The sequence below is a fragment of the Scyliorhinus canicula genome, chromosome 9 (genome assembly GCF_902713615.1).
Source record: "Scyliorhinus canicula chromosome 9, sScyCan1.1, whole genome shotgun sequence".
NCBI lineage: Eukaryota > Metazoa > Chordata > Chondrichthyes > Carcharhiniformes > Scyliorhinidae > Scyliorhinus > Scyliorhinus canicula.
Genome location: NC_052154.1, coordinates 80,210,955 through 80,236,216, shown reverse-complemented (window position 1 = coordinate 80,236,216; position 25,262 = coordinate 80,210,955). Strand labels below are relative to the sequence as shown.

General features: G+C 44.4%; 1 protein-coding gene across 2 annotated transcripts in view; it reads left to right on the top strand.

Annotated features, from left to right (window-relative positions):
* bbs2 (Bardet-Biedl syndrome 2) overlaps positions 1 to 25,262 on the top strand; it is a 104,974-nt gene that overhangs the window by 48,111 nt on the left and 31,601 nt on the right. For both annotated transcript variants that reach the window (XM_038807029.1, XM_038807028.1), the window contains exons 9-14: positions 5,023 to 5,158; positions 9,567 to 9,706; positions 17,023 to 17,167; positions 17,856 to 18,027; positions 19,466 to 19,595; positions 22,183 to 22,314. In XM_038807029.1, coding sequence (XP_038662957.1) covers positions 5,023 to 5,158; positions 9,567 to 9,706; positions 17,023 to 17,167; positions 17,856 to 18,027; positions 19,466 to 19,595; positions 22,183 to 22,314 — 855 coding nt within the window. The remainder of the gene's footprint in view (positions 1 to 5,022; positions 5,159 to 9,566; positions 9,707 to 17,022; positions 17,168 to 17,855; positions 18,028 to 19,465; positions 19,596 to 22,182; positions 22,315 to 25,262) is intronic.

The window sequence follows — 25,262 nt, the reverse complement described above, 5'->3', positions numbered from 1 at the left end:
GAGGTCCGTGCCCCTTGGGGCGGGCTTCCTCACCTGCTGGGGATCGATTGGGCCTCTTCCCAATCGATATGATTTGAACCACCCTATCCTAGGGCCGTTCCTTGATGGCTGGGGCGGTTCTTAGGACTCATTGTCGTGGCTTCCCTGGCTCCATCGTGTCTGGTTCGCTATTGAAAATATCGATTGATACTTGATTGTATCTATTGTGTCCGGGACTGTCCCGGTATCACCTCATTACTATGCTAACTGTTTTCCCATTTACAGCGCTGCCTGAACTCTGCAGCTGTCGGGAAACTGGTTTTTGCAACTGTCTCAATGCTGAAAGCTTCTGCAAGCTGTTTGCTCTTTACTATGTCCGTTTTTCCCTGCATTCTTTGCAGTCTTCCATTTTGTGTTACCAGTGGTCATCTTAGATGGCTACACTTAGTCAGAAGCTTTTTCCCAGGGTGGAAGAGTCAATTACTCGGGGATATAGATTTAAGGTGCGAGGGGCAAAGTTTAGAGCAGATGTGCAAAGGAAGTTGTTTACACGGATGGTAGTGGGTGTCTGGAACTCGCTGCCGGAGGAGAGGTGGAAACGGACATTTAAGGGGCGTCTTGATAAATACATGAATAGTTTGGGAATAGAGGGAAACGAGCTCCAAAAGTGTAGAAGAATTTAGGTTAGATGGGCAGCATGGTCGGCGCAGGCTTGGATGGCCTGTACTGTACTTTTCTTTGTTCTTTGTCTTAAATGAGCACCCCCTTATTTTGCGACTATGCCATCTGGTCCTACACTCTCCCATGAGTGAAACATCCTCCCAACATTTAACCTGTATAGCCCTTAAGAATCCTATATGTTTCATCATATCACTTCTCATAATTCTGAACTCCAAGGAGAATAGAACCAATTTTTTTTGATATGGCAGTCCCTCCATATCCGGGATCATCCTAATAATCCTCTAAACTGCCTCCACTGATATATCTTTCCTTAAATAAGGGGTCCAAAACTGTACATAATATTCTAAATGTTGACTGACTAGTACCTTGTACACGTTGCAGCAATACCTCTTTACTTTAAACTCCGGCTTCCTTGAAATAAAAGCCAGCATTACATTGCTTTTCCTATTACCCTCTGCACCTGTATGCTTGTTTTCTGGGTTGCATGAACAAGGGCCCCAGGTCCCTTCGTGCTAAAGCTTTCTGCAGTCTCTCTATTTAAATAATAATCTGCCTTCTCATTCTTTATTCCAAAAGGAACAAACTCACATTTTCCCACATTGAGTTCCATTTGCCAATTTTCTGCCCACTCACTTAACCTGGCAATACCCATCTGTTAACGATTTATATCCTCCTCACAACCTTCCTTTTTTGTATCATTGGCGAATTTGCCCACAATTTGTCTGTTCTTGTGAATCTGGATAAATTTGTCCTATCAAAAGGCTTGCTACAAAAATTCAGGCTTATGGTGTACTGTTCTTGTGCTGTCCATGGCAAAAATGGTAGACAGTCAACTTCTCTTTATATGTTGTTGTGGAACCAGAATGTAAAGCATTCTTTGTGACCTGCAGGCTATGTCGCTGTTAGTTTTTTTGGTGGTTGTGTGTATTGAATCCCTAGATTAGACCGGTTTCTTGAGCTCTCCTAAAAGCTCAATATATATGTTTTGGACCTCAAGTGAATAGGACCTACTTATATTCGCTAATCCTACATGTGACAAGTCAAAGAAATTGATAAACAATATTATTGGACAAACTGACTCAGCAGTTAGATGCTTTTCCCAAACATGGTCGAGGATTCTCTATGGTGAGTTTGTGTAAAGAAACTGGAAATGCAACATGGTGGCAGCAGTGTGAGTTTGAAGACCACAAGAGGATGCACAGTCAAGATTGGTGCAATACTGGCTATCTCTGAAAGAGGATGTACATGCATTGAAACCCTGGAGGCAAGTATATTTGCAGACAGTAGAGCGTACCTGATTTCTGGATAACTGGATTGGTGATGAAGAGGAACAATGAGTCACTTCGGGGTTGTGCTGTGGAGTCAGTTTAGAGTTAGGCAGAAAAGCTACAGGGTCACTGAGGCAGCCTCAAATGCCATTCCTATGCAAAGAACGAAGCATGCGCAAAATGGGGAAACAGCGCCACTGTGGTTTGTGGCAAAAACCTGAACTGCAACCAAAAAGAAGCGAGACGAGAATCTTTAAAAAGCAGCTGCATTACTGAATAGCCCCATGGAGTGATAACAAATCCCCTGTAAGTTGTGAATGTCTATATTAAAAAAAAAACAGGGAACATTAGGAAGTTGACTACCAAATTCCCCAGTATTAATTGGAAGATGACCGACGTCCTATCCAAATTTAGGCTTTTTAAACAAAGGGCAAAATTACACTTTTTAGATTTATCTGTCACAAAACAATATAAATAAGTGGTGAAAAGTAGATACGTAGGTCTGCTGTGTAGAATCAACACTTCAGACCTGTCTGAGGGGGATCAGAAGGACCCTTTAAAGCTGTGGAACATGCTGGAAAATCAGGTGAAGGTGAACTTCAGAATACATTGATTGGTTCTGATGGCTCACAGGCAACAGCCACAAGAATCAATTGATCAGTTCGTCAGTAGGCGTCATGATGAGGACAGACAGGGACAGTGATTTTTCTGGAAGCAGAGTTATCTGAACATATAATGGAGCTAAAGATAGCTTCAGCATGAATCACCGCTTCCCAAAAACATTAATGGTTACAATATTGACATCAAAAAATACGAAGCCACTGTGGCAGCACGGTAGCACAGTGGTTAGCAGCTTCACAGCTCCAGGGTCCCATGTTCGATTCCTGGCTGGGTCACTGTCTGTGCTAGTCTGAACGTTCTCCCTGTGCTTTCGTGGGTTTCCACCGGGTGTTCCGATTTCCTCCCACAAGTCCTGAAAGACGTGCTGTTAGGTAATTTGGACATTCTGAATTCTCCATCTGTGTATCCAAACAGGCATCGGAATGTGGCGACTAGGGGCTTTTCATAGTAACTTCATTGCAATGTCAGCCTACTTGTGACAATAAAGATTATTATTATTATGGTGACAACGCCTGGAAGCATTAGTCGGCTACCAGTATTGAAGACACAGAAACCAAGCAGGCTGTGTGGAAAATGCGGTCTCCTACATCCACTGCAAAGCTGTCCTGCATTATAAGATCTTTGCAAGGCTTACGGTGGAAGAGGACGTTGGGCTGGTCAATGCAAGAAATCTAGTTCCAGAGGTGCTTTTTGTTTGGTCATATTGTTCTTTTGATTGCATGTTAGGAACGTGCATTACGCAAGACGGAAACCAATTGCTCTTGGCTCCAAAAGTATAGTGCAAGCCAATTATAGTAACGCCTGATTAACATTGTGATTTTGTTCTTGAAGATCCTGACTTTAAGATCCTGACTTTAAGATCCTGACTTTAAGATCCTGACTTTAAGATCCTGACTTTAAGATCCTGACTTTAAGATCCTGACTTTAAGATCCTGACTTTAAGATCCTGACTTTAAGATCCTGACTTTAAGATCCTGACTTTAAGATCCTGACTTTAAGATCCTGACTTTAAGATCCTGACTTTAAGATCCTGACTTTAAGATCCTGACTTTAAGATCCTGACTTTAAGCTCAACTCCCACTGAGGTCTTGGGCTCTATCTAGTGGCAGAAGTTGGTTGACGACGTCTGCTGATAGCTGTAACAATCAACTTCTGTCAGTAGATGGAGCTTGGTCAATTTGAAAGTACTGTACTATCCAGTACAAATATCCCCTGTATGGTGAGAGTATTTTAAAATTGCATACTGTATTGTATTTCATTCATATTTAGTGACGTATTTTTTTTTGCAAGTTATTTCAGTTAGGAATTCACAGTGCAGCACATCTATGGTGCTGTGTTTCAACTTGTGCATGTTTTTTCTGGGTGAGAAATGTCCAAAGGAACCTAACTCTGGGGTTTGACATTGATTCCTGTGGGAGCCTGTGATTCCCTTAAAGTTGTGCTTTTCAGGAATGCAACCACAGCTTGAAGTAGAACTTGCTGTTCAATGCTTTAATTTAGATTGACCCAGCTCCATCTCGTGGCAGACGTTGATTGGGCGGGAGGGGTGAGGCCTTAGAAGCGGAAGTCTGTCGCAAACTATGTTAAAGTGAAACTGGCAACGTTAAATGGATGAACTGACGCTACTTTTATTCACAACATTAAATCAAAACTCCATTCACTGAGGCAACGTTAAATGAGGGCGTCCTGTATTTGAACATTGAGTACAGTAAGAAGTCTTACAACACCAGGTTAAAGTCCAACAGGTTTGTTTCAAACACTAGCTTTTGGAGCACTGCTCCTTCCTCAGGTGAACCTTCCTCCATTCACCTGAGGAAGGAGCGGTGCTCCGAAAGCTAGTGTTTGAAACAAACCTGTTGTACTTTAACCTGTTGTTGTAAGACTTCTTACTGTGCTCACCCCAGTCCAACACCGGCATCTGCACAACATTGAACATTGAGTGTGAGACACTTGGTATCACACACATCCACACGATTTGATAACGGTTCATTGTGGAAAATTACCATGAATCATCAAAAATGATTTAATGCAAGGCACTGACAAGTGAACCACTCAGACTGCAGTGACTTCTAATGAAAATACAAGGACATTACTTCAAAGTTCAGTACACACTAGGTAGCAAAGTATTTGATTACTTCAAATACACCAAAACGATTACCCAACTCAAAACGAATTGCAGTTGTTTTGCTAGAGCTAGAAGTGGACGGCATAGACATCAAAGTAGAAGACATACTCAATGTTGGTCTGATGAGTTTTGGTCAACACAAGTACAACCAACTTCGGGAGGGAACAGCGAATGATGCACAATAGGCAGAGGCTTAGCAATAGCTCTCTCTTTGACATGAGGCCTTGAGAAAGTGGAAGGAACTCAAAGTGGGAGGTATAAGATCTACTTCTTTATTTATCAACTGTGTTGTTGGTATTACTGCTTGCTAATGATCACTATCCATGGACTGTCTTTATTACTTGACAGATTGATGCACGTAGTGATCGCACTGGTGAGGTCATCTTCAAGGACAACTTTACCTCCTCGGTTGCTGGAATTGTGGAGGAAGACTACAGGATGGATGGACAAACGCAACTCATCTGCTGCTCAATCGAAGGAGAAGGTAAACCTCACATTCTTTCCCCCTGACTTGGGTGAATGCTGATCAGAGACTCACCATTTATCCCAGTGTACAGCATTGTATGAGGGTTTGTAAGGATGTGACTTCAAGGTAAAGTGACAATCTGAAAGAGTGGTTATAATCACTTTGAAACAGAAGGTTGGGGCTTCCCTAATGTAGTAGTAAGACATACATACCAGAAAGTATTAGTGAGGTCCCTTATCTGTGTTGAATTGGCTGATTTCAACTGTTGTCTGTAAGATAGTTGCTGTCATGTTGGCAAAAATAAAAATAAATCAGTGAGCAAACCTGCTTAGTTTAAAAAAAATAAATTTAGAGTACACAATTGTTGTTTGCCAATTAAGGGGCAATTTAGCGTGGCCAATCCATCTACCCTACCGATCTTTGGGTTGTGGGGGTGAGACACACGCAGACACGGGGAGAATGTGCAAACTCCACATGGACAGTGACTCGGGGCCAGGATGGAACCCGGCGTGAGGCGGCAGTGCTAACCACTGCGCCACCGTGCCGCCCACATTCTAGCTTTGTTGTGATGTCCAGTGGTTCATTTTGAGTATAAATGTATGATGATATGGTGATGATAACCCTGCACATCCTAAAACTTGATATATAGGCAGGAATTCCCTCCCTTCCTGGGGGAATGGCAAGTGGCTGGTTGGTGTACAAAGCATAACACAGGCCCTTTGGCCCTCCAAGCCTGCGCCGATCATAATACCTGTCTAAACTAAAACCTTTTGCACTTCCAGGGTCTGTATCCCTCTATTCCCATCCTATTCATATATTTATCACGATGCCTATTAAACATTGCTATCATACCTGCATCCACCACGACCCCCAGCAGCGCCTTCCAGGCGCTCACCACCTTCTATGTAAAAAACATTGCCTCGCACATCTCTAAACTTTCCCCTCACGCCTTAAACCTATGTCCCCTAGTAATTGACATTTCCACCCTGGGGAAAAGTCTGACTATCCACTCTGTCCATGCCACTCATAATTTTGCAAACCTCTATCAGGTCACCCCTCAACCTCCTTCATTCCAGTGAAAACAATCCGAGTTTATTCAACCTCTCCTCATAACTAATACCCCCCAAACCAGGCAACATCCTGGTAAAGCTCTTCTGTACTCACTCCAAAGCATCCACATCCTTCTGGTAGTGAGGTGATCAGAATTGTGCATAATATTCCAAATGTGGCCGAACTAAGGTTCTGTACAGCTGCAGCATGACTTGACAATTTTTATACTCAATGCCGTGACCGATGAAGGCAAGCATGCCATATGCTTTCTTTGGTACCTTATCCACCTGAGTTGCCATTTTCAGTGATCTGTGGACCTGTACATCCAAATCTCTCTGCCTGTCAATACTTCTAAGGGTTCTGCCATTTACTGTATAATTCCCACCTGTATTAGACCTTCCAAAATGCACTACCTCACATTTGTCTGCCATTTCTCCGCCCAAGTCTCCAACCGATCTATATCTTGCTGTATCCTCTGAGAATCCTCTTCTCTATCCGCAACTCCACCAATCTTCCTGTCGTCCACAAACTTACTAATCAGACCAACAACATTTTCTTCCAAACCATTTATATATACTACGAACAACAAAAGTCCCAGCACTGATCCCTGCGGAATTCCACTAGTCACAGCCTTCCACCGCTATTGTTTGTGTTCTATGACAGAACCAGTTCTGTATACATCTTGCCAGCTCGCCTCTGATGCCATGTGACTTCACCTTTTGCACATGTCTGCTATGAGTGACCTTGTCAAAGGCTTTACTGAAGTCCATGTAGACAACATCAACTGCCCTTCTTTCATCAATCATCCGAGTCACTTCCTCAAAAGACTCGATCAAGTTGGTGAGATACGACAACCCCTTCACAAAACCATGCTGGCTATTGCTAATATGTCCATTTGTTTCCAAATGTGAGTAACTCCTGTCCCTAAGAATCTTCTCCAATAATTTTCCTACCACTGACATAAGGCTCACTGCCTATAATTTCATGGATTATCCCTGCTACTCTTCTCAAACAAAGGAACAACATTAGCTATTCTCCAGTCCTCCGGGACATCACCTGTAACCAGTGAGGGTACAAAGATTTCTGTCAAGGCCCTAGCAATTTCCTCCCTTGCCTCCCTTAGTATTCTGGGGTAGATCTCATCAGGCCTGGGAATTATCCACCTCCATGCTTTTTAAGACGCCCAAAACCACCTTTTTGATAGCGACATGACCCAGACCATTTATATACCCTTCCCTAGACTCATCATCTGCCAAGTCCTTCTCTTTGGTGAATGCTGATGCAAAGTACTCATTTAGTACCTCGCCCATTTTCACTGGCTCCACACATAGATTCCCTCCTCTATCCTTGAGTGGGCCAACCCTTTCCCTGCTTGTTCTTTATAAGACATGGGAGCAGAATTAGGCCGCTCGGCCCATCGAGTCTGCTCCGCCATTCAATCATGGCTGATATTTTTCTCATCCCCATTCTTCTGCCTTCTCCCCATAATCCCAGATCCCCTTATTAATCAAGAAATATGTCTAAAATGCCTTAATCCTGTTTGCCAAGGACTTTTCATAAACCCTTTTAGCCCTCCTGAATCCTTGCTTAAGTTCCTTCCTACCTTCTTTATATTCTTCAAGGGCTTTGTCTCTTCTCAGCCTTCCAGACCTTATGAATGCTCCCTTTTTCTTATTGACGAGGTTCACAATATCACTCACTATCCAAGGTTCCCAAAACTTGCTATACTTAGCCATCATCCTCGAGGAACATGACGGTCCTGAATTCTAATCAACTGACTTTTGAAAGACTCCCACATGTCAGATGTTGATTTACCCTCAAACAGCCGCCCCAATCTAAATTCTTTAGTTCCTACCTAATATTGTTGTGGTTAGCCTTTCCTCAATTTAGCACCTTCACCTGAGAACTACTCTTATCCTTATCCACGAGTACTTTAAAACTTAGGGAATTATGGTCACTCTTCCCAAAATGCTCCCCTTCTGAAACTTCTTACATTTGGCTGGGCTCATTCCTTAATACCGGGTCTAGTATGGCCCCTTCCCTAGTTGGATTATTTACATATTGTTTCAAGAAACTCTCTTGGATGCTCCTTACAAACTTTGCCCCATCCAAGCGTCTTGCACTAAATGAGTCCCAGTCAATATTGGGGAAGTTAAAATCACCCACCACAACAACACTGTTGCTTTTACATCTTTCCAAAATCTGTCTTCAGATTTGTTCTTCTGTCTCCCACTGGCTGTTGGGAGGCTTGTAGTTAACCCCCAACATTGTGATTGCAGGCAGCACGGTGGCGCAGTGGTTAGCATTGCTGCCTCATGGCACCGAGGTCCCAGGTTCGATCTGGGCTCTGGGTCACTGTCCGTGTAGAGTTTGCACATTCTCCCCGTGTTTGCGTGGGGTTTGCCCCCACAACCCACAGATGTGCAGGGTAGGTGGATTGGCCACGCTAAATTGCCCTTAAATTGGAAAAAATGAATTGGGTACTCTAAATCTATTTTAAAAAAACATTATGATTGCAGCCTTCCTATTCCTGAACTCTACCCATATTGCTTCGCTGCATGAGCCCTCCGAGGTGTCTTCCCTGAATACAGCTGTGGTATTCTCCTCAACCAGTAATACAACTCTCCCACCATTTTACATACCTCTCCATCCCACCTGAAGCATCTAATCCTGGAATATTTAGCTGCCAATCCTGAATTGCCTCAAACAAGTCACTATAATAGTTAGGTGCCATGCCAAGAGTGTTGTTCCTGGTGTGTACCCTCCCCTTCTGTAATTTTAACAGCAGCGGGGAAGGCATTGGTTTTCCTTTGTGGCCAATTGATGGCCACTTCAGGGCCTTCTTCCGCTCCTACTGGGATTTTACCTGTGGCAGGGGAGGCTGGTGCCCTGTGTCTTACCTGACGGAATGTGGCTTGGCAAACCTGGGAGGCCTCCTTTATGGACTGCAATGCACATTGTCCCCTGCTCCACTGTCCACCATAGTACCCCCAACCCCCATGTCTGGGCCTTCTCGCCTGACCCTGATGAGACCCCAGACTTAACCATCAGGGTTCCATCACAGCTTGCTTCATTCCAAGCAGATTGTGTTCCCAGCAGTGGCCACCGCTCCCAGTGGCATTGCCGACCCTCTGATCGGCTGGCATCTCTCAGATGGGAACAGATTTCCCAACTCGAGCATAATTAATGGACGAATGTCAATTAAATGGCTGCAGTTGAGTTGTCCGATTAGCAAACTTGTTCCCGACTTTTATACTGGGCATCGAGAGCACTGTCCATTGTCATTTATAAAGTATACCCACTTGGGTGAGGTCTTTATCTTCAAAAGAAAAAGAGAGATTCTGATATTCCATATTACTTGACTGCCACTCTGTAGTTCGGGGTTATCTGCCTGCCAGTCGAGAGATGAAAGGAAATTTGATGGACACAAATGCAGAACAAGACTTAATCCGTGAGCTGAGCCAGCGAAAACAGAACCTTCTGCTCGAACTGCGTAACTATGAGGAAAATTCAAAGGTAAGTAGATTGTTAAACCACATATAGGTTGATCTTCCGTTATTCAAAATGCTTGGGGCCGAGAGTGTCTCAGATTCTGGAATTTTTTGAATTCTGGAATATATATATTTTTAAAATAATCAGGTGGTTAAAAGTTTATTTGCAATACTAGTTCAAGTTAAACCATTTGCAGGAATATATAAAAGCTAGTAATCTGCAATTCAGACCAATGAGGATCATTGTGTCATTCAAAGAGATGGAGACAAAACAAACTGGAATGCATTGAATGCTTTGCGAGCTCATGCCTCATTGTACAGTGTGCATAGAAAGTACTGTGCTCAAATCCATACACTAACTTGAGGCGAGAATGAATCCAGTTTTTAAAAAATAATATTTTATTCCAAACATACTTCAACATCGCACTATACATAAGTTTGTACATTGTTCCCCTTTTATTCCCACCCCCTCATCTCCCACGACAAACAGTTCTTCAAACCAATATCCTGGGGGGGTAATTTGCTAATACTCTTTGGGAGGGTTTAAACTAGTTCAGCAGGGGTTTGGGAACCTGAATTGTAGCTCCAGTACACAGGAGGTTGAGAGTAGTGAGGTCATGAGTAAGATTTCAAAGTTGCAGGAGTGTACCGGCAGGCAGGAAGGTGGTTTAAAGTGTGTCTACTTCAATGCCAGGAGCATCCGGAATAAGGTGGGTGAACTTGCGGCATAGGTTGGTACCTGGGACTTCGATGTTGTGACCATTTCGGAGACATGGATAGAGCAGGAACAGGAATGGTTGTTGCAGGTGCCGGGGTTTAGATATTTCAGTCAGCTCAGGGAAGGTGGTAAAAGAGGGGGAGGGGTGACATTGTTAGTCAAGGACAGTATTACGGTGGCAGAAAGGACATTTGATGAGGACTCGTCTACTAAGGTAGTATGGGCTAAGGTTAGAAACAGGAAAGGAGAGGTCACTCTGTTAGGGGTTTTCTGTAGGCCTCCGAAAAGTTCCAGAGATGTAGAGGAAAGGATTGCAAAGATGATTCTGGATAGGAGCGAAAGTAACAGGGTAGTTGTTATGGGGGACTTTAACTTTCCAAATATTGACTGGAAACGCTATAGTTCGAGTACTTTAGATGGGTCCGTTTTTGTCCAATGTGTGCAGGAGGGTTTCCAGACACAGTATGTAGATAGGCCAACGAGAGGCGAGGCCATATTGGATTTGGTACTGGGTAATGAACCAGGACAGGTGTTAGATTTGGAGGTAGGTGAGCACTTTGGTGATAGTGACCATAATTTGATTACGTTTACTTTAGTGATGGAAAGGGATAGGTATATGCCGCAGGGCAAGAGTTATATCTTGGGGAAAGGCAATTATGATGCGATGAGGCAAAACGTAGGATGCATCGGATGGAGAGGAAAACTGCTCTATCCGGCACAATTGAAATGTGGAGCTTGTTCAAGGAACAGCTACTGCGTGTCCTTGATAAGTATGTACCTCTCAGGCAGGGATGAAGTGGTTGAGCGAGGGAACCGTGGTTTACTAAAGTAGTTGAAACACTTGTCAAGAGGAAGAAGGAGGCTTATGTAAAGATGAGACATGAAGGTTCAGTTGGGGCGCTCGAGAGTTACAAGTTCGCTAGGAAGGACCTAAAGAGAGAGCTAAGAAGAGCCAGGAGGGGACATGAGCAGTCTTTGGCAGGTAGGATCAAGGATAACCCTAAAGCTTTCTATAGATATGTCAGAAATAAAAGAATGACTAGGATAAGAGTAGGGCCAGTCAAGGACAGTAGTGGGAAGTTGTGCGTGGAGTCCGAGGAGATAAGAGAGGTGCAAAATGAATATTTTTCGTCAGTATTCACACAGGAAAAAGACAATGTTGTCGAGGAGAATACTGAGATACAGGCTACTAGACTAGAAGGGCTTGAGGTTCACAAGGAGGAGGTGTTAGCAATTCTGGAAAGTGTGAAAATAGATAGGTCCCCTGGGCTGGATGGGATTTATCCTAGGATTCTCTGGGAAGCTAGGGAGGAGATTGCTGAGCCTTTGGCTTTGATCTTTATGTCATTATTATCTACAGGAATAGTGCCAGAAGACTGGAGGATAGCAAATTTTGTCCTCTTGTTCAAGAAGGAGAGTAGAGACAACCCCGGTAACTATAGACCAGTGAGCCTTACCACTTGTTGTGGGCAAAGTCTTGGACAGGTTTATAAGAGATAAGATGTACAATCATCTTGAAAGGAATAATTTGATTAGAGATAGTCAAAACAGTTTTGTGAAGGGTAGGTGGTGCCTCACAAACCTTATTGAGTTCTTTGAGAAGGTGACCAAACAGGTGGACGAGGGTAAAGCAGTTGATGTGGTGTATATAGATTTCAGTAAAGCGCTTGATAAGGTTCCCCAAGGTAGGCTATTGCAGAAAATATGGAGGCATGGGATTCAGGGTGATTCAGCAGTTTGGATCAGAAATTGGCTAGCTGGAAGAAGACAAAGGGTGGTGGTTGATGGGAAATGTTCAGCCTGGAGTCCAGTTACTAGTGATGTACCACAAGGATCTGTTTTGGGGCCACTGCTGTTTGTCATTTCTGGAGGAGGGCGTAGAAGGATGGGTGAGTAAATTTGCAGATGACACTAAAGTCGGTGGAGTTGTGGACAGTGCGGAAGGATGTTACAAGTTACAGAGGGACATAGATAAGCTGCAGAGCTGGGTTGAGAGGTGGCAAATGGAGTTTAATGCAGCAAAGTGTGAGGTGATTCATTTTGGAAGGAATAACAGGAAGACAGAGTACTGGGCTAATGGTATGATTGTTGGTAGTGTGGATGAGCAGAGAGATCTCGGTGTCCATGTACATAGATCCCTGAAAGTTGCCACCCAGGTTGATAGGGTTGTTAAGAAGGCGTATGGTGTGTTAGCATTTATTGGTAGAGGGATTGAGTTTCGGAGCCATGAGGTCATGTTGCAGCTGTACAAAACTCTGGTGCACCCGCATTTGGAGTATTGCGCGTGCAATTCTGGTCGCCGCATTATAGGAAGGATGTGGAAGCATTGGAAAGGGTACAGAGGAGATTTACCAGGATGTTGCCTAGTATGGAGGGAAGATCTTATGAGGGAAGGCTGATGGACTTGAGGCTGTTTTCGTTAGAGAGAAGAAGGTTACGAGGTCACTTAATTGAGGCATTCAAGATGATCAGAGGATTATACAGGGTGGACAGTGAGTGCCTTTTTCCTCGGATGGTGATGTCGCGCACGAGGGGACATAGCTTTAAATTGAAGGGAGATAGATATAGGACAGATGTCAGAGGTAGGTTATTTACTCAGAGCGTAGTAAGGGCGTGGAATGCCCTGCCTGCAACAGTAGTGGACTCGCCAACACTAAGGGCATTCAAATGGTCATTGGATAAACATATGGACGATAAGGGAATAGTGTAGATGTGCTTTAGAGTGATTTCACAGGTCGGCGCAACATCGGGGGCCGAAGGGCGTGTACTGCGCTGTAATATTCTGTGTTCTAAACATAAACAGAAACGGCCTTCAACCTACCACATACCCCTCCTCCAACCCCCCACGCCCAGAACAATCTTGATCTTCTCCAACCCGAGAAACACGTACAGGTCCCCCAACCACGCAGCTACCCCCGGTGGCGCAGCCAACCTCCAATTCAGAAGTATCCGTCACCGGGCACTCAGAGAGACGAAGGCCATGACATTGGGTCCTTTGTCTCCTGTAGCCCCTGCACCTCTGATAACCCAAAAATCTCTACCATAGGGTCCGGTGTCACCTCGACCTTCACAGTTCTCAACAGACTTCCAAGCACCATCGCCGAAAAGCTCTCCAAATCTGCACAGCCCCATAACATATGAGCATGATTTGCTGGCCCTCCCTCCCACACCTCTTGAATTCACCCTCCACTCCTGAGAAGAACTCACTCATCCGGGCCCAAGTCATGTGGACCCTCTGCACCACCTTAAATTGTATAAGACTTATCCTTACACAGGAGGAGGTTGAGTTGGCTTGATGCATTACTTCACTCCAGAGCCCCCAACCTATCTCCCTCCCAAACTCCTCCTCCCACTTCCGCTTGATCCTCTTGACTAAGGCCGTGCTCTTCTCTCTCAACCACCCACTGATATCTCCAATCCTTCCTGTCCCCCACACATCCGAGAGCAACAGTTTTTTCAACATCGTGTATTCCAGTATCTGGGGAAACTAGGGCAGTCCTTTGCTGCAAGGTCCTGCACCTGCCAATACCTAAACTCACTCCCCCACAGTAATTCAAACTTCTCCCGTGGTTCATAGATTATCATAGAATTTACAGTGCAGAAGGAGGCAATTCGGCCCATCGAGTCTGCACTGGCTCTTGGAAAGAGCACCCTACCCAAGGTCAACACCTCCACCATATCCTCATAACCCAGTAACCCCACCCAACACCAAAGCCAATTTTGGACACTAAGGGCAATTTATCATGGCCAATCCACCTAACCTGCACAACTTTGGACTGTGGGAAGAAACCGGAGCACCCGGAGGAAACCCACGCACACACGGGGAGGATGTGCAGTCTCCGCACAGACAGTGACCCAAGCCGGAATCGAACCTGGGACCCTGGAGCTGTGAAACAATTGTGCTATCCACAATGCTACCGTTCCTCCAGACCCACAAAGTGCTTCCTTAGTTGGTTCCAGATTTTAATCAATGACTCCACCACTGGGCTACTTGTATACTTCTCCAGGGAGAACGGCAGATGGGGCTGTCACCAGGGGCTTCAAACTCGCCCCCCTACATTAATCTTTCCTCCTGCCTCTGTCATTGCAACAGGGTCCTGCTGACCCTCGGCACTGTATCTGCCCATACAAACTCCAAAATTAGCCTGTCCCCCTCCTGAAAAAGGCCGGGGGAGGGATAACTGAAGTGAGTGAAAAATAAACAGAAATCTTGGTAGTACATTCATTTTTACTATTTGTACCCTCCCCGCCAGTCTTAAGTGCAGAGTATCCCACCTTTTAAAACTCCCCCTTGACCTCCTCTACCAGCGCCATCAGGTTTCACCTGTGCATGGTGGCTCGCCTGCGTCACCTGGAACCCCAAATACCAATATCTGACCCTTGCCACCTTAAACGGCAGGGCCCCCAGATTTGCACTCGCTCAAGAGCATTTGCTGGAAAAATCTCACTTTTCCCGACATTCAATTTGTACCTGGAGAAGGCCCCAAATCTCTCCAACAAATCCATAATTCTCCCCATGTTTTCCAGTGGGTCTGTCATGAACAACAATAGGTCATCGGCGTGCAACAACATACAGGATCGGGCTCCCTGTCCCTCTCACAATCCCCAGCCACTCAACAGAGGCCCAATGTGCTTTCGTCAAGGGCTCAATCGCCAGCACGAGCAACAACGGTGACAGTGGACATCCCTGTCTCGTTTCCCAATGTAGCCTAAAATACCCCAAGTTTGTCTCATTTGTCCGACTCCCCCTGACCCACCTCAAGATCTTTTCCGTGTCCTGGAACATGTGCATATGTGCAATCACCGCCTGCGGCAGCACCTCCGCTCTTGGCTTCTGTCTCAAGGACCTGTCTGATTGATTCACGCCTGGGACCTTGTCGAGAATATTTTCCTCCACCAACTTGGCAAACATCCTTGCGATGTAGCCCGTAGAACTCGTTCCTTCCACTCACTCTGGCAGGCCCATGATGTGAAGGTTTTGCACCAAGCCCAGTTCTCCTGATCCTCCACCTTTGCACGCAACGTCTTGCACACATCTCCCAGGATCTTGGTCTTCACTTCCAGTGCCATGATTGGTCACTTTGGTCGAACACCACCCTGCTCACCACTTGGGTCACCCAAGCAGTTCTTCATCCAATCCAAGGTTCTGCGAAGAGGTGCTATTGCCCCTTCAATTACATCTCCCTGCATCTCTTTCCACTGCTGCCGTAATTCTTCTTTGATGAAGCTCATCAACTGGTCCATTGGCAGCTTCACTGTCGATGATGACCCTTCCTCTGCCATTTTTCCAGCTTGTGCTGAGCCATGAGTCTCCTCGAACTCTTGAGCAAGGACTCTGACTGACTTTAATCAGGGCTGATACCCGTAGGCATGCCAGTCTGGGGGAGATCCAATCACCCTCTACTCTCACAACATTTCTGGCAAAATCCCCCGAAAATAGGGTCGAAGGATCCAAAAATGATGCCTTCTACCCTGCGAGCGACCAATCTCACTATTGCCACCACTGGAAGTCCCAGGATGAACCAAGTTGACACACAAACATACAAGTCACCGGATAAAGTTGACATGGACACCACCCTCTCCAGTTGAAAACACAAGCGATTGGACCCAAAGCGATATCCAGTCTACAAATACGCAAGTGGATTAGAGTCACACACTAGGCCACCCCCACCCCACACACTAAGATCCACATTGCCCTGACGTCGTGGCAGCACTGAATGTGTGATGACTGTGGCCTCCATCCTGCGGATGTGATAATGGGCGAAGGCCAATCCTCACTGCCCAGCTAGTCATACAGCAGATCCTACACCGTCAACCCCGCCAAGTGGAATCCGGTCGGAGTGAAGCCGAGTAGAACGACAGGATGATGTGAAAGAGACTGAAGGCAGCCTCAGGCTGTCCATCTTCAAGTTGGGAATTTTGGAATACCTGTATAGGTATAAGAAGTTGATTTGACACACGAGAAATAGTGCTGATTTCAGAACTTTTCGAATAAGGGGTGCTCAACCTGTATTTATTTTCATCTACACCAGTTACCATTAGCTGGAAACATTCTGTTAATTAATATAAACAATGATAATCAGCACACTTACCTCAAACTATTTTTCTACCCTGGTCATTCAAATTGTTTGCCAAAATAAATTTTTCGCCAACTTTCTTCCTTCCCGAAAGATGTTAAGATTAGGTGGACATTTTGAATTCTCCCTCTGTGCATCCAAACAGGCACCCGAGTGTGGCGACTTGGGGATTTTCACAGTAACTTCATTGCAGTGTTAATGTAAGCCTACTTGTGACAATAATAAAGATTATTGTTATTATTATTATTCCTACTCCTGGTCGACAATTTACACTGCATCTAATCCATGGTTTACCCGTCTTAGATGTGCTACACAAGACAGTGAAAAGTGAACTTTATGCTCCATTGTACCTGGCTAGGGAATGTTTAATAGGGAGGGAGCAGGGAGCAATACTCTGCATCAACCCTGTGTTATTCTTGACTTGAGAATTGCAGTGACTGGTGTGGGGACTATAGTGCATAATGACTGGCAGGGATTACCGTGAATGGATGACTGGTGAGCAAAAAATGTGGTTACACAGCTAACCAAATGTTGCATTTATGTCAGGTTGCCTCGAGTGTCCTGGGTGGAGAAGGGGATGGACAGATAGGCATCATTCCAGCCAATACACAACTTCAGACAGGCTTATCTGTCAATATAGGCACCACCAACCAAAGTCCTCACGTGGAGCTGAACATTTCTACATCCAATGGTGAGTTTACCTTGAGACAGTTAACTACAGAGAGGACAAAAAGTATCGAAGAACAGGGTGCCTATCTGCTTTTTATTCAGGTTCATAGGCTTTTTTGACTGTTAACTTTACTCATTTTTAAAATTAATTTGTAACTATTTAGTATTGCAATCATCCATCTTTTTGCACATTTGTATTATCAAAACCTTTGAATGTAAATGTTGCCGTCTAGCAAGCTCATTGGCATTACCCACCTCTCGTGAATCCATCATTGGGAACAATAGTTGTATTATTATAGATGGCATTATTTGCCATATGACTATTTTGAAGAAAAGCATGGGCATTCTTTCCAGTATCTTGGCCAACATTTTTCCATCAACCAGCGAAATTTAAAAACAAATAATCTGATGGCAGATGTGATTTCCCCTTTATTGTACCATGGAGTGTCAGTTTAGTGGAACATCAGTGAGTTTTCAAAAACAACCTGTGAAAATTACTCAAATGTTAATGAACGTCTTGGGCAATATGCACTGGTTTTGAGAAACATCTCCTTCTGTATGCTATTACCAGTTACTCACAGAACCTATCTTCTGCATTTGTATTCACTGAGCTATTGTTTATAACTCTGTCTAGTTAACTATTGCCGATCTTCTTCAGATCTGATTGCTGCTCTTTCATTTATAGACTGTGTGTATGCTTTTAATTCTAGATACCATCATTCGGGCTGTGCTTATCTTTGCTGAAGGTATATTTGATGGCGAGTCTCATGTTGTTCATCCCAGTGCACACAATCTCTCCGGGCAGATCCTTGTCCCCATCATTCCACCCAAAGATATTCCAGTAGATCTGCACATTAAGGCTTTCGTGGGCTACAGAAATAGGTGAGAGTGCAAGGGGATACTTTTGAGCCTTCCATAAATAGCATCATATGTAAATTACAGATATCTTTATTTGAATACAGTTTATTGAGCCAAACACCATAGTGGTACAAACAGATGGCAGTACCCGATGGTGTGAAATATATAGTGCAGTGGGGCGGCATAGTGAATTTGCCTAATGTACTGAGCATGGAGTCTTTGTTACTGTGTTGTGTGTTTTTGAAGGCAAACACCTGGTTAGGTGGATTGGCCCTGCTAAATGTCCCCTTAGTGTCCAATGATGTGCAGGTTAAATGGATTGGCCATGATTAATGCGCAGTGTTACGGGGATAGGGCGGGGGCGTGATCCTCGGTCGAGTGCTCTTTTGGATGGTCAGTCAGACATGATGGGCTGAAAGGCCTCCTTCTGCACGAGGGATTCTATGGATTCAATGCACTGTAAAGATTCATTATCTCCAATCTATTTGCAAGAGAAATGGGAAGCATGACACACCAATATAACTGCCCCCATGTTTGAGAGGAAGGCTGGGCTCACCCGACATTGGAGGAAGGCTGGGCAAATCTGCAACTTTGTAGGTTGTCAGCTTGGTTGAGTTCCACCTGAGTTAAAAGGATAGGTAGGTCTTCTTTAGAGTTTCATCACATAGTCCACACTAACAATCCCATATACACTTTGAGAGCTTTACATTGCTGCAAGTTCCAAATACTTTAGACAAGACATTAAACCAAGGTCCTGTCTACCTGTTCAAGTGCATAAGATATTGTTCATGCCAATGTTCGAAACAACATCAAAAATATGTCATCTCCTCATTTCTAAGCTCCTAGTGCTTACTTGGAGGTAAAGTTATTAAGAGACACGAGGAAAGAGTAGTGATTTGGGAGTAAAGGAATGAAGCTACCATGCCCAAAATGGAATGTTCAGTGGGTTAAATGGTCTGATGTTGTTATGTATGAATTAATTTGTGTTTTTTGAGATGTGTGTCGGTGGCTAGTAATTCACAAGATGAATGTTCAATGCACTTCAAACTACTGCATTGTATGTTGTTGAGATGGGTGAAATGATGTATATTTTCTCTATTTTGGGTTGAAATCATATACCTGTTCTTATGTCTCTATCCCTTATACTGCAACTCATTGCATTGCTGCCTCACCCAAAGCAGGACAGTCGTTAATGTTCAAATAGTAAGCTGGCAAACTGCTCAACGTTTCTGTAAGGATGTAAAGCACAGAACATTAATTAGTAACATGAGAACCGATCACTGTACTCTGAGGAGCAGCTCTGAGAGGCCGGTCAGTGAACCAACATCTGTATGATCTCTTGAATTATACAGGAATTCAACTGAGTAAATGTGGCTGTAAAACTATTTTGTTGAACTTGATGAGCGAAGAAAACATGGAGATGTGTGAATGGAAGTGGATGTATTGTGATATTTCTATTTAGCATGCAGTTCCACGTGTTCGAGCTGACAAGGCAGCTGCCTCGATTCTCAATGTATGCCCGACACACTCCAGGGACTGCTTCTGAGCCTCAGAGTTACGTCACCTTCACAGTCAGTGATCGTGTACAAAGGGTGAGTCATAATGCTTCTTGATTGTCACGCGTATCGTATGGTTATTTCATTATTGATCTAGAAACCTAGGTAAAAGGCCAGAGACCAGGGCGCTAAAGCTGAATGACATTGAGGTAATTCAGGATGAATAATAATTAAGTGTTGCCCAGCATGTGATCTTTGAATGCTGTAGGAATAGCTAAAACTGGCTAAAAATTGCTAAGCTTTTAAATCCTTGCAAAAAGTGGGTTGAGGATCCATCAGAAAGATGGGGAGAGAGTAATGAGCGCCAAACTGAAGTTGAAGATCACAATCAGTACTGAGATAGGGCAAGGGAGAGAGTACGAAATGTGAATGGGAAGTGCCCATACCACGGAAACACTCTAATAATGCTTAAGGGGTAGAATTTAAACCTCCCCACCACCAATCCCACCTGCCCCACCTTTCTTCTTTTCCATTCCTTAGTTGTGGCTTTCCAGTATATGCCTTCCCACTCAACAGTCAGACAGACTTTCAATCTGACCAGCTGCGAAGCAGAAAACAGAGAATGAAAATTAGAATGAGGTCCAGCTGTTAAATTTCGCAAGACTTCAGTGCCACCTGCGTTTCTGGCCTTTCAGGCTGGGATGTGAGTGGTTATAATCTAGGTGATCTGAGATAATGCAGCAAATATAATCTTAATCACTGAGGGTGCGAACAGTGACGATCTGTATGGAGCCAAGTTACATACATTAATGTACATGATAAGAATTTGATTAGCTTGAGGGCCAAAGGTTAATGAGAGGTCTATTAGGACACAAGTCCCTGCAATCTGATTACACTTTTGATTTGCTCTACATTTGCAAAGGTCCAAATACTAACCATGTTTAATTACATAGTATTATCATGGAATTATTAAAATACATGGACATTATGTTCTAGGTACGCTTTAGTAGAGGCACCGAGTATAACACCGTCTATGAGATAGACTCCTTGCTTAGAACATCCTCCTCTTTAATGCTTCAATAACTGTAGAATAACTGCAGGTACTGTACTAGAACCATTGTACCTTCAACATCAGCCTATAACAGTGACCACACTTCAAAAAGTACTTAATTGACTGTAAAGCACTTTGAGACACCCAGTGATCATGAAAAGTGCAACATAAACAAAAGTCTTTCTTTCTCCAGCAATGTGTGGCCTTCCTTACAACTGAGGTGCACTTTTCACTATAGCTACTGCACATACCTTGAATATTTCCTCATTATTAATTTACTTACTATGATCAAGTAATAAGGCTCTGAGACACACAATATCAGGTTTCCTGTAACTTGTATTTCCAGTAATATCACCCCTCTAAAGCATTTTTTACTGTGATATTTGCTTTCTAACATATTGCTTTTAACAGTACTAGATCCAGCAGTGATTCAGTGAACCAGAGCAGATAAGAGAAGTAAAAATAGGGGAATACCTAGGCAACAGTGATCATAACCTGATTAGGTTTAAAATAATAATTGAGAGACTTAAATAAGACCATTGTAGTAAATTGGGGAAAAGCTAATTTTGAGGGGATGAGAATGGATTTGATTTAACAAGGAGATAGAACATCAATGGGAAATGTTTGAAATAGTGATTAGGAGGAGTGGGGTGTGGAGGTTGCATCGGAGAGGCCTGCAAGGAGAAGGAAATACCACGGGGTCGGGGTCAGGGCAGTCCTTGGGGGTGTGGCCCGACAGGATAGAGGTCCAGTGACTCCAAGCAGGCTAACCTACCAGATACACACTTCATCTTCCTACTGGCCTCAAAAATGCAGCTGGACCAGAAGTGCACCCTAAGTAGCCAATAGCTAGCCACTTAAAGACCTCCAGTGGTGCTGCCTTAGGTCGTAGCCTGCACCGGTAAAATTTCTGATAGCTCAGTGGTAGGTGAGAAGGCCACTCTGAATTTTATGGGCCACAGCATCTGCAAACTGTCTGATGGGGGTCCGTAAAATTCTATCCAATGAAACTGTGCTGCTTTATTTTCATTCTTCAATAGAGAGATTGGATGACACAGATGGCCAAATGATGGAAGATGGTTTAGCTGTACCAGTGGTGGTTTTGCAGTTGTGTGCCGAGAGCTGGTTTATGATGTTTGCCAAGTTGACACTTCCTTTATAGTACATATGAAACAGGCTGATTGTGGTTGCAGGAGGTAGTGGCATAGTGGTGTTGTAACTGGGTTAGTAATCCAGGGACCCAGAGTAATGCTCTGGGGACCCAGGTTTGAATGGTGAAATTTGAATTCAATTGAAAATTTGGAATTAGAAGTCTTAGCGATGACCATGAAACAATTGTCGATTTTTATAAAACCCATCTGGTTCACCAATCCCCCTTCGGGAAGGAAATCTTCCACCCTTACCTGGTCTGGCCTGTATGTGATGCCAGATCCACTGAACTTCCCCCTCAAATGGCTTTGCAAGCCACTCAGTTCAAGGGCAATTAGGGATGGGCAACCATTGCTGCTCCAGCAAGCGGTACCCACATTCCATGAATGAATAAAAAAACACATTTTTTCATAATGTAGAGTGGGCTATCTGAATGTGATTACTGAGATTACCCCTGTGTCTCGTTTGTCGTCCTCTTTACAGGTTGTGATGTGGATGAATCAAAGCTTCCTTGTGCCTGAAGACATTGAATGTCCCAGTATGCCACTGGAAGTCTGCTTCACATCTCTGAGAGATGGTGGACAGCTGAATATTAAAATGGATACAAATGGAGAGGTAAAATTAATTCACTAAACTGACTTGGAAAAGGGTGATTTTACAAACACAGCAACAGACCTATAGATGTTCATAGAACAGAAGGAGGCCATTTAGCTCATCATGTTAATGTATTGCCTTTGCTAGAGTATTCCAGACTAATTCACTGCCTTGCTGTCTTCTTTATAGTTCAATTTTATTACGATCCCAGACCAGACCCTAACAGTGGCTCGAATACTGAACAGAAGCCCCAATATTTAATTTTAATTTTATAAGATTGCGGGGATAGGATACCTTGCTCCAGGAGCGATTTCATGCAAAATAGGGATATGATATAAAACATAGAACAGTACAGCACAGAACAGGCCCTTCGGCCCTCGATGTTGTGCTGAGCCATGATCACCCTACTCAAACCCACGTATCCACCCTATACCCGTAACCCAACAACCCCCCCCCCCCCCTTAACCTTACTTTTTAAGGACACTACGGGCAATTTAGCATGGCCAATCTACCTAACCCGCACATCTTTGGACTGTGGGAGGAAACCGGAGCACCCGGAGAAAACCCACGCACACACGGGGAGGACGTGCAGACTCCGCACAGACAGTGACCCAGCCGGGAATCGAACCTGGGACGCTGGAGCTGTGAAGCATTTATGCTAACCACCATGCTACCGTGTTGCCCCCAAAACATATATAAAACAAACTTTATTACTATCATGGTATTGAAATATCTTTAACATCACACAATAAAAATAGCTGAAGGGGTCACTTCAACAATGCAGTGACACAGTAACCCTCAACTGTTATCTATAGTTCCATTCAAACAACAGCCCTATCTCAGTACCCAATCCACTTTTAAATACAGTTAACAGACCCAGGCATACTTGCTTAAGTAAAACTGTTTTAAGACATAGATCTGAATCCTGTCAGAACAATGCAGGATCTCTACCTGACGACTTCGGAAATTCTCTTCATGGTTTGACTTTCAGAAACCAAATGAACAATCTCTGCTAAAATGTCTGGTACTCCAGCTCCTCCCATTAGTTACATCACCTTATTAACTGAACACAAAGGTCCCGAAGTAAATATTCCACAGGGAACCCTCTTAATCCAAACAAAAATCCATTTGGCCAAGCCTTTGCGATGCTTTAACTGCACCTGTTGCTCCCTAAATCTTTCAAACCAGGATTCTTTTAAAACATGACTGCAGCAGTCACACACACACACACTAACCCAGGCTTTTAACCCTTACTGCATCAAATACATACAATACAATATATCTGAAATTCCTACATTCATCGCAGTATCTTCCTCGACTTCAATTGTCTATCTATCTCTTAAAAGATGCAATGACCTGTTCTCCACTTGTACCTCATGGCAAAGCAATCTGTGCTCTAATACTCATCATGTAGAGAAATTTCACTTAACTTTAATCTCTTGGTGGCCATGATGGTCTCCCTCGTTAATCTTCCATACAGAGGAAATAACCTTTCCCCACTTACGGGGTGTGTGTGTGTGCGTGTGTGTGTGGGGGGGACCTCAAGGATCCCCAAAGAGGTGCTGCAGAGAACGAGAACCATGGGATGGCTAGCACCCCCAAACCTGTAATATTACCATTGACCTCAACTGCGGTGAGAGTAAAAGGGTGGATAAAAGAGCCAGAAGCCAAGTGGGTACGAATGGAGGTGGGCTCCTGCATGGGGACCTCCTTCCCGGCCCTGGCCACACTGCACTCCCAACCCCACCGAACAAATACTCAACAAGCCCAGTGGTGATAGCAACCCTCCGTGGTCGTGGAACCAACTGCGATAGGACTTCGGACGAATCAAAATGTCCATTAAGGACCACATCTGCAATGCCACTGGTTCACGCCATCGAGAATGGATGCCAACATCAAAAAGGGGAGACAGGATGGAGGGACACTGACAGTTCTGGACTTCTACACAGACAATAGACTGGCAACACTCGAGGAACTAACAGAGAAGTTCCAGCTGATAGGGGGAATGAGCTAAAATAAATGAAGGTCATAAACTTCATAGGGAAACAAGGATGTTGCCAGAGGACCTACTGGATGTGGACATCTTAAGAAGGGGGAACTGCGGCGACCTGTATGGGCGACTACTGGGAAGGTCTCACACACAATTGGATGAGACGAGGGAAAAATGGGAGGAGGACCTAAGGTTTGAAATAGGGTGGGGACTCTGGAGAAAAGCACTGCATAGGGTCAACTCCACCTCCACTTGCGCAAGGCCTAATGCAGTTGAAAGTGGTACACAGAGCCGACTTAACTAGAACCCGAATAAGCAGGTCCTGCCTGTAGGTGGAGGATAAATGCGAACGATGCCAAGGAGGCCCGGTCAACCACGCCCACATGTTCTGATCTTGCCCCAGACTTGTTGGGTTCTGGACAGCCTTCTTTGAGGCAATGTCCAAGGTGGTGGGGATGAGGGTGGAGCCGTGCGCGAGAGTGGCAGTCTTCGGGGTTTCAGAACCGCCTTATCACTTCATGGGGAGAAGGGCCGGCACCCTTGCCTTGCCTCCCTAATTGCCCGCCGGAGAATCCTGCTCAGCTGGTGATCAGCAGCACCATCCAAAGCTGTACATTTGCTGTCCAAGCTATCAGAACTTCTCCAGTTGGAGAAAATCAACTTCACAATCCGGGGGTCGGAAGAAGGCTTCCACAAAACGTGGGAGCCATTCACTCAGTTTTTCAAGACCTGTTTGCAGCCAACAGTTAGTAAGCCAGAGGGAGCTGAAAGCCACGACACAACAACGAATGCCAACGAAAGGGAAAGCGGGGGGAGGGAACAAAGAAACACGGAGACCAACCAGGCTCAGCAAATAACAAGATGCATGGCGCCACGCCAACAAAACAGGAACAAGATATGGGAGCTGAAGAGGTAATAGGGCACGCCAAACAATTAAAAGAGGAGAGGGGTCAAGAGGAAAAGGGTGAGAGGAAGGTTG